General features: G+C 53.1%; 3 protein-coding genes across 3 annotated transcripts; all 3 read left to right on the forward strand.

Annotated features, from left to right (window-relative positions):
• Positions 1 to 2290, forward strand: N7489_006516 (uncharacterized protein; the record flags this gene model as incomplete). The annotated part of the gene is made up of 2 exons (XM_056712266.1): positions 1 to 1219; positions 1347 to 2290. 2 exons carry the CDS (start codon positions 1 to 3, stop codon positions 2288 to 2290), a joined length of 2163 nt encoding a protein of 720 aa, XP_056565981.1.
• Positions 2291 to 2640: 350 nt separating this feature from the next.
• Positions 2641 to 5407, forward strand: N7489_006517 (putative phosphatidate cytidylyltransferase; the record flags this gene model as incomplete). Its single annotated transcript, XM_056712267.1, has 2 exons — positions 2641 to 3205; positions 3261 to 5407. The coding sequence occupies 2 exons, from the start codon at positions 2641 to 2643 to the stop codon at positions 5405 to 5407; spliced, it is 2712 nt and encodes a 903-aa protein (XP_056565982.1).
• A 1398-nt stretch (positions 5408 to 6805) lies between these two features.
• atg1 (serine/threonine protein kinase ATG1) lies at positions 6806 to 9760 on the forward strand (the record flags this gene model as incomplete). Its single annotated transcript, XM_056712268.1, has 3 exons — positions 6806 to 6883; positions 6947 to 9539; positions 9597 to 9760. The coding sequence occupies 3 exons, from the start codon at positions 6806 to 6808 to the stop codon at positions 9758 to 9760; spliced, it is 2835 nt and encodes a 944-aa protein (XP_056565983.1).

Consider the following 9760-nt stretch of genomic DNA (forward strand, 5'->3'; position numbering starts at 1 on the left):
ATGTCTGCAGCACAACCCTCAGCCCCAGGGCTCAACGTGATTGCCCTAATCTCTGGCGGCAAAGACTCCCTCTACTCGATTCTCCACTGCATCCGCAACGGCCACAAAGTGGTCGCGTTAGCCAACCTCTACCCAGAACCGCAGAACAAGTCCAGCACAAACCCAAAACAACCCAAACGTGACGAAGAAGACGACATCGACAGCTTCATGTACCAAACAATCGGCCACAACATAATCCCTCTCTACGAAACAGCCCTCCAAACCCCCCTCTACCGCCAACCCATCACAGGCGGCGCAGTCGACACATCCCGCATCTACGGAACAAAACCATCCGAGAAAGATGAGACCGAATCCCTCGTCCCGCTCCTCCAACGCATAAAAAAGGCCCACCCAGAAGCAAACGCCGTCTCGGCAGGCGCCATCCTTTCTACATACCAGCGCACGCGAATCGAGAGCGTCGCTAATCGTCTGGGCCTTGTACCCCTCGCTTGGCTATGGATGTATCCATCTCTCCCTGCGCCGCCGGCCAGATCGGCTGATACTCTGGCAATACGTCAGGCGGGACTCTTGGAGGATATGGCAGCTGCCAGATGCGATGCTCGTATTATCAAGGTCGCCTCCGGAGGTCTGGACGAGGGTTTCCTGTGGGAGAATGTGTCTGGTGCAGGGAGTGGCGGCCGTATGATGCGAAGGTGTCTCGTTAAGGCTATGAGTCGGTTTGCAGCTGCAGAAGATATTCGTGGTGCGGTGTTGGGTGAGGGTGGGGAGTATGAGACGCTTGCGCTGGATGGGCCTGGTTTCTTATGGAAACAGAGGATTGAGGTTGGTAGTCGGGAGGAGAAGGTTGGGGAAGGGGGTGTTGCGTTTGTTAGGTTGAGGGGTGCTAGGTGTACGGCGAAGAGCGCCCGGGAGATTGGCGACGGGATTGCGCCGAGTGATATTAGGAGGCCAGGACTGTTAGATGCAGTTTTCGAGGGTGTGCTGGATTCTGCGTTGGACTTTTCTGGGTCGCGTGACGATTCGAAATCACGGGCGATGACGAGTACCGCTCGGTCGCCAGATTGGCCTGTGTGTGAGCCCGTGCACAGGCTGTCTGGTTCTACGTGGACTATTTCGAATATTGTTGCGCCTGAGGCTGGTCCTGGGGCTGGGGAGCAGATGAAAGCGATTGCACACAAGGTCCAGAAATTGTTCAAGTCCTTTTCCCACCCCAAGTCGGGTTCACGATCAACAGACGATATTGTTTTCGCTACGGTGCTGCTAAATTCGATGGCCGACTTTGGGTCAATGAATGATATCTACGTCTCCCTATTCAAGAAACCCAACCCCCCCCGCGCGAGTTACAGTGGCATGTGGAGACCGACTCCCGTCCAATGTCAAGGTGATGGTCACATTCGTTGTTGACCTGGGTGCCAGGGACCGGCGCCAGGGCCTGCATGTTCAATCCAGGTCGTACTGGGCTCCTGCAAATATTGGACCATATTCTCAAGCATTGTCAGTTCCACTGCAGAACGCTAGCAGACTCGTGTACATTGCTGGCCAGATTCCTCTAGATCCTGGTTCTATGGACTTGGCGCAGGTGGAGGGACCAGGCTCATGGGTTGAGAACTACCGTCTTCGAGCTGTACTAGCCCTTCAACACCTCTGGAGAATTGGTGAAGCCATGCAGGTAAACTGGTGGCTCGGTGCGGTAGCCTTCTTGGCTCGCGGAGAACACGCCAATACTCAGGCGCAAGTGGCATGGCGCCTTTGGGAAAGAATGCATGCTTTGCCTGACAATGAAGATGAGGATGATGACGATGGGCCACAGCTGGATGCGTGGGATATCAAATATGGTCGCCGCACAGAGGAGTTGACTGATGCCCCTGTGCCCAGTCTGCCCCAGTTCACTGCTCTTGTTGTGTCTCACACATCCATTCCACCATTCTTGGCTGTCCAAGTGGACGAACTGCCACGAGGAAGTGATATTGAATGGCAAGGTCTGGGAGGCCGGTGTGAGCAGGTCAAGCTGGACATTCAAGGAGGGACATCTTCCACCACCATGGACAATCAATACAAGTATACAAGTATCGAGATCGACGCGGGTTCGTCGGACGAGACATTGAAGCAAATATTGAGATCAGTGAATGAGGCTTACCGTCGAGATTCCAGTCTGTCTCAGGCTGTTTTATATACCACATACCCAGTGCCTGAACCCTTGTGGCCAGTACAGGTTGTGCCGTGCAGATCAGTATGGGGGCGAGAAGGCCGAAGGTTGAGTGCAGGTGTGGTCCTGCAGCAGCTTAGTTAGGAACTATTTAACAAAGAATAAAGTCACTCGATTCGACCAAAGATCAAAGGAAATAATATTTACATATCAGGAGATCGGTGAATGTCGATGTCATACTCCGTACCACGGGATGATCGATGTACGGCGCACTGTTCGCTCGCATGTGATAGGCAAAATCCCTTCCGCATTCAGGAAAGATAACAGTGTCATTCTGCCTCTGCCACGTTCTCAATATTCCCGACATCGAACACGAACTGGACTAAATTGTTAGGTACCTTGATCTCTTCTCAGGTGTTATCCTATCCTCCTCATATACTGTGCACCACTATCCCACCGAGACATGACGTACTCATCGACATAAGCATGGCGCCATGAGTTCGCCGTGGAAAGAAGAACAAGAAGCGACGCCTCGCATCAGCACACCTTTAAGCCCGGAAGCGTTCGCCGAAGACCTTCGATTATTCAATCGCTCCCCTCATCCATACCACAGAAGTCGGCGCCTCGGATCATGCACTCCCTCCGAACAAGGCGACCGTCTCCACCCGCTCTCCTCCTACTCCAGGTCCTCGCGAACAACCAGCGACAGCGGCACAGAGGCAGACGATGAAAGCACCGGTATTCTAAGGGGATTACCTGCCCCTCCGCTCCGCCCTCGAAAAGGCCTACGATCTGGCGGAGTAGGTCCCACTGACCTCAATGACTGGCTGCCGAGCTTGCAACCTTGGCCGTCATTCGTGCGGCCTATGTTGCGGACATCGCGGCGGAGCTCAGAGGAGGAACTCGAAGAAGAGGCCTTTGAGGAGAGACTGAGGTTCAGACGCCAGCGACGGGTCGAGGTCCTCCGGCGGTTGTTAGAGGTTGCGCTTTTGTTATCTGTGGGTGGGGTGGTCTTGTACCAAGACGGGGCGCGCTCTTTGGCTCGGGAATGGCGAAAGGGTATGTGGGAAACTGGCATTTCTACCAATAATGGAATTCGCTAATTGATTTTCAGAGATCGCTGCTCATGGACTCGTGGTCTTGGGTCTCTATGCCGCCTATCCGCTCGTTGTTCGTGCATCACAGGGCCGAAGCTGGCGCATCTGGCGCGTCTGGTCTACGAAACGGACATACTTCTCAATACCCTCGAGCTTCGATCCAGCTCCCCTTCTCTATCCGATTCTTATCCCCATCTTTGTTTCGTTGTCGCTCTCCAACCATCTCCCGCCTCTTATCATGCCTAATATTGTCCTCAGCTTGTCCTCTTTACCATCGCCTGTTATACCGTTTCAGCACCGGACTAATGATTTAAATGGTCTCCATTGGATGATCTCTATGATTCCGATTCTCGTTGCCGAGCATTTCTCCTTGGACCATACAGTGCCCAAACCGCTGACGCTTCGCGGGCTCGACGCGGAATCTCTAATACTCCTTTTCCCTTTGCATCAAGCGTTGATACCCACTTTAGACTTTTTGTTGACGACCAGCATTCTTCCCGCTGAGCTGCAGCTTTTGACAACTGCTTTGATCAACTTGTACTTGTTTGCGGCCTCTCCCCAGATGCAGATACTCAAAGCCTTGTTATGGCTTGGAGGTATGTGTTTGTTTGCTTCTTGTCGACATATACTGCGTTGGGAGGTTTCTTTGGCCAGAATCCCTAGCTGGAAATTCCGCCGTGCCCCGCATGGCTCGAAATCTCTCCGCAAATTCTTGAACATGGTGGACCATCGAGTTTGTGAGAAGTTGAGTAGAACGGGGCACGTGCCATCGGACGGTGCTTCGTCGGACAGTGATGGGCCCAATGGGTTCCCGTTTTCAAGGCCGCGCAAGACGAAGACAATGCAGGAGAATGGCTCTCCCCCCCCGGCGGCAGAGCCGGTATCTGCAGTAGACAAGATCACGACGGAAGAGATTTTCGAGGAGCATGCTCGCGTTGTGCATCGACGGCGCCATACCATATCTACATTCGATGAAGTTGTTCGAGAGGAACGTGTCCGCACTACCCCTGGTGGTAGACGGAAGAAAATGATGGGTCCTGGCCTGGCCGTCTTCCTCTCGCTCACTTCAGCCCAAGCACAGGTCCGCAAATGGCTTTACGCCTTCTACGTCTATGTTTTGTGCCTGATTATCGTCCTTGGACCTATCCGAAAGTACGTGGCAGAGCATGCACTACAAGGCCAGGATCCGTTTGGCTGGGCTATAGGCTACTTGTTTGGAAATTTCTCGAGGGTTCGATTTTGGGTGCTTATGTTGAACCTCGAGTACTGGATTGAACTGCCACCTCGCCCCGATGCCGATATTATGAGTGCCTCCTGCTTCCTCGGATCAGTCGAACATATTCGACAGACTACTTTCGGTGCCGCCATCACCCGTCTACTCCTCAGTGGCTACTGCGTGTTGGTACTACTGACAGGCCTGGCTATTGTGATCAATCTCAGCTCTGTTGCCGAGGTCGATACGCGCCGCAAGATCTTCCACGGCATGATGGTGGTTATGTTCCTTCCCGCTATATTTGTGGATCCAGCCTTCTGCGCCATGGCGCTAGCGTTGGTCCTCTCCATCTTCCTTATATTGGACCTGTTCCGCGCGTCTCAACTACCTCCGATTTCCCGGCCACTCACGTCTTTCCTGACCCCGTACGTTGACGGCCGTGATCACCGTGGCCCGGTAATCGTCTCACACATATTCTTGTTAATTGGATGCTCAATACCACTATGGCTGTCACTTTCCGATCTTCCTCGGACCGGCCTGGGCCCCTGGGCTGGTTGGGAGATCCCGTCACGAGATGTGAGCATGGCCAGCGGAGTTATTTGTGTTGGCATGGGCGACGCGGCCGCATCCCTCGTTGGCCGGCGGTACGGTCGACTGAAATGGTTCTGGGGTGGCGGTAAATCACTGGAAGGCAGCGCCGCTTTTGTCGCAGCAGTGACCTGCGGGCTGATCGCCGTTCGTGCCTGGTTGGTGCTCGGTGGTTGGCCCGTGTCAGGGGTCGAATCAGCCGAAGGGACAGCTTTCTCCGCTCACTTCTGGGCCTGGACTTTGCTCAAGGCGGTTCTGGCGGCAGCCGGAACCAGCGCCACCGAGGCGATCCTTACTGGCTGTAATGACAACGTCGTGGTCCCAGTGGTGTTATGGCTGCTGGTGCGGGGTCTTGGCGTTTGATTTGCCACGTTGATGTGTATAGATGTGCGAGTTGTTTGCTTTTTATTTCTTCCCCTCTTTTTCTTTTCTTTTCTTTTTCTCTTTCCTTTTTGCTCGGAGGTTTGCGTGTGATTATCTGCCTATCATATCCCTGCGGAATTTGTATAGTATGGTGGGGTACATAGCCCGAGGATGTATAGATCGACCTCGACTACTCAACTAGAGACCGTTTTTGGATGCCTGTACTAGCGTGTTATTGCATATCTGCCTTGCGTTAGCTTCCCCCTTTCTCTCAATTCGACCAACCGATGCGCCATGACCGGGAGTCATAGGCTGCAGATAAGCTTCCGTCACCGTACAGTTTCATCATGTTTTGTGGTCACTCACCTTGCAACTCGGAAATACTTACAGGCAGACGCAGTAATATTGGGAAATACATATATAGAGGACATCTAGAGCCTTGACAAAGCCTGGACACTTTCTATTCAATTCTAACTCCACAGAATACAACTGAATACAACCTTACAAGTTGTAACAGACAATACCTGGAGATCTGCCTTGCCGATCTCGGCCTTATCTAATCGATAAGCACATGACCTAGAGCTCTGCGATTTGGACTCCCAAGGTTCTTTTGCGCAGGTACTTTGGTGTTTTAAAAGAGGGTTGTATCCTATATTTCTTATATTTTCGAGCCTCTCTTCAATATTCCCTATTATTCGTCTCTATTCGTCTCTCATCTCTCATCTCTCATTTTTCTTTAGACTTTCTCCATACGTTTTCCATCTTATCAGAACTCTAGATCATCTCCGCCCTTCTGACCGCCTTACGCGATCATCGCCGCTTGTCACTCGTTATCGTTGGGTCACACCCCCCCAATCGTGGAGTATCCTTGGGTCTTGGGGTCCTCTTCCCGCTTCCGCCATCACATCATCTTGCTCTTTCATGAGGACTGTCATTTTGCCTCCCTAGATCTTTGGTTCTCTATTATATTCGAATCTTCAAACCCTCTCTTTTGGCTATTCTGCATACCTCTCACCGCTCTAAGTGTTTTGGATCAACTTAGTGATTGCTTCCTTGGAGACATCATCTACATCGACATCATCCCTTATAATCTACCCGAGCTCACCGGTCTCGTTCCACGGCACCCATTTACAGTACCTTCCCAGACCCATTCTCCCGGCGGTTCCTCATCCTTCCAGGCTTCCCGGAGGCAGCGTCATCCTTTCCATAGCTCGCCTGATGGGCCTCTCGAGTCGACCGTTTTCATTGCTGCTGCTGAGGTAGTTGTGGTTGCTGGGGTGTGACTCGATCCTTACTTCCCCCAGCACGAGTTTACCAGAGACGGAACAGGCATTGGCGTGCCCCGCCGTTATGGCGTCTCAACATTCGAGGAGGTCACGCGAGGCCCCCCGTCCAGAAATGTCCATCGGTCGCTATACGCGGCTCGACGAGATCGGGCGAGGTAGTTTCGCGACGGTCTATCAAGGTGTCCATACAGTGAGTCGTTCCTTATCTTCAGTATGTCGAGCGATGGATGCTAATTTGATTCCTATCACACAGAAATCGAAAACCTATGTAGCGATCAAGTCCGTCAACTTGTCGAAGCTTAACAAAAAGCTCAAAGAAAACCTTTCGTCCGAGATCGATATACTCAAGGGCCTCCACCACCCACATATCGTGGCTCTGATCGACTGCCATGAATCAACATCTCACATTCACTTGGTCATGGAGTACTGCGCACTGGGGGATCTGTCGTTGTTCATCAAGCGCCGGGATACTCTTGGATCACATAAATACACTCGGGATATGATTGCAAAATATCCAAATCCACCCGGCGGCTCGCTCAATGAGGTGGTTACTCGCCACTTCCTCAAACAACTGTCAAGCGCACTGAAATTCCTTCGTGACCGAAACCTCATCCATCGAGATATCAAACCACAGAACCTCTTGTTGTGTCCCTCGCCTTCGTCATATAGAAGCGGACATGCTCAGGTGATGCCCTACAAAGGCAGCGATGACTCTTACGAACCCACGACGGGGCTCGAATCCCTCCCCATGCTCAAAATCGCAGATTTCGGCTTCGCTCGATCTCTACCCGCCACTTCACTTGCAGAGACCCTTTGTGGATCTCCACTGTACATGGCACCCGAGATTCTTCGGTATGAGAAGTATGATGCCAAGGCCGACTTGTGGTCGGTAGGTACTGTGCTCTATGAGATGGTGGTGGGCCGACCCCCGTTCCGGGCCACAAATCACGTCGAGTTACTGCGAAAGATTGAGAAGGGGGAAGATCGAATCCGCTTTCCTGAAGATAACCCCGCCTCAGACGACATCAAAAAGCTAATTCGAGGTCTTCTGAAACGGAACCCAGTGGAGCGATTGAACTTCCCCGAGTTCTTCAGCAACAATGTGATAAATGATCCGATTCCTGGCTTGCTGGCCGATGACGCCCCAGGGCCACCACAATCGCCACGGCCGAGGCAGCTTGTTGGGAAGGCCGAAGAATCGCCTTACGATACCGGGCCTGAAGACAAACTTGCATATCCTCCCGGCCAAAGACCCGTTACGACGCATCCAAAATCAGGAACGCCGCCGACCGCTACGGATATGCGCCGTATGGGAAGCGCTGACCGGCCTGCTCCAGCCATTTCTAAGGAGCAACAACCGGGAGGTACACCACCTCAACGGCCTGGTCCTGTCAGCCTTGCCACTGCTCCAGGACGCCAGGAGCTCACCGATCGCAACGCGACTACTGCGGCTATGGATCGGCAGAGACATCGGAATACCTACGCTGGCGCTCCCAAAGCGAGTGACTCAACAATCCGTGCCCAGGAGGCGCGGGATCGCGCTGCACAAGAAGTGGCATTCGAGAGAGACTACGTTGTGGTCGAAAAGCGGGCCGTGGAGGTTAACGCCTTTGCAGATGAGCTGGCTCATAGCCCACGCCTTCAAGGCGGACTTTCACGACCAGGACAAACTGGCGCCGGAAGCCGTCGGACAACAACGCAGGGTCTACCTACAGTGTCACCATCTTCTCCGCATGCCAATGCGGCTAAAGCCATGCAGGTGGTTTCGGGTCGTGCGCGAGCAGATTCCACGCACCAGCGCCAGCATTCCTACGAGCGACGTTACGGGCAGAGTCCTACGTCGGCGACCTCGGCAATCTCAAAAGCACTCAACATGGCCAGTGGTCGTCTGTTTGGAATGGGCTTCTCTCCTCCCCTTGCCATCACCAAAGGTGGGCGGTCTCCACCGCTAGCTTACAATCCTTTCCCCGCCTATCCTCCTGTACATGCTAGTCTTTTGATCACCGGAGACGGCTCGAAACCCAATGCAACTGGGGACGAAGATTGCAAGGCAGTCCAGGAAATCGAGGAATGTGCTACGCGTAGTGACGTTGTCTTTGGATTTGCCGAGGTCAAGTATAAGCAACTCATCCCGCTAGCACCTTCGGCGTCGACTGATCCATCTGCGAGACCGATGGACACAAACGTTGAACCAGACTCTGCCGATTCCGACGATGGCTTGACAGTCGATGCTATTGTTACATTGTCTGAGGAGGCTTTGGTACTATATGTCAAGGCTTTGTCTTTGCTTGCCAAGTCAATGGACATCGCTGGAGCTTGGTGGTCGCGCAAGAACCGTGAAGAGGTGTATGGGGAGTCTCCTACCAAAGACAGCATGAGCGCAGTTGCGGGTACCCGGATCAACTATGTTGTGCAATGGGTGCGCAGTCGGTTCAATGAGGTCATCGAAAAAGCAGAGTTCGTGCGCCTGAAGCTCATCGAGGGGCAACGGCGATTGCCACCAGATCACCCTAGCCATCCAGATAACCATTCTATTAGCTCCACCGCCGGCTCAAGCTCGACCGCTGACGTAGTGGTGAGCCCTGGCGTCACAGCAGAGAGACTGATGTACGACCGGGCACTTGAGATGAGCCGGGCGGCTGCTATCAATGAATTGACTGGGGAAGATCTCGCCAACTGTGAGATTACATATGTCACAGCGATTCGCATGCTTGAAGCTGTGCTTGAGGACGATGGAATGCGATCCATGCCCGGTAGCAACATCGAGCGGCAAAGCAGTTCACAAGGTGGCGAGAAGGTCGTTCTGGACGAGCTGCAGGTGGAGGATCGACAGGTCGTTGTCAAACGTGAGTTCTTATCTAAGTTCACCCCGAAATATACCCTAAACTTACACCTTGATCCAGTTGTATCCAGTATGCGAGGCCGCCTCGCGTCTGTCCGGAAGAAGGTAGCTGTTCTAGCCAAGCGATCCTCGGCGCCGACTCCGACGGCGGGCAGTGCGGGCAAGACACCTACATCCAACATTTCTCCAGTTACATATGCTACGGGGGTAACACCGCCTAGATGA

This window comes from Penicillium chrysogenum (assembly GCF_028827035.1).
Source record: "Penicillium chrysogenum strain IBT 35668 chromosome Unknown utg000004l_segment0_segment0, whole genome shotgun sequence".
Classification (NCBI taxonomy): Eukaryota; Fungi; Ascomycota; class Eurotiomycetes; order Eurotiales; family Aspergillaceae; genus Penicillium; species Penicillium chrysogenum.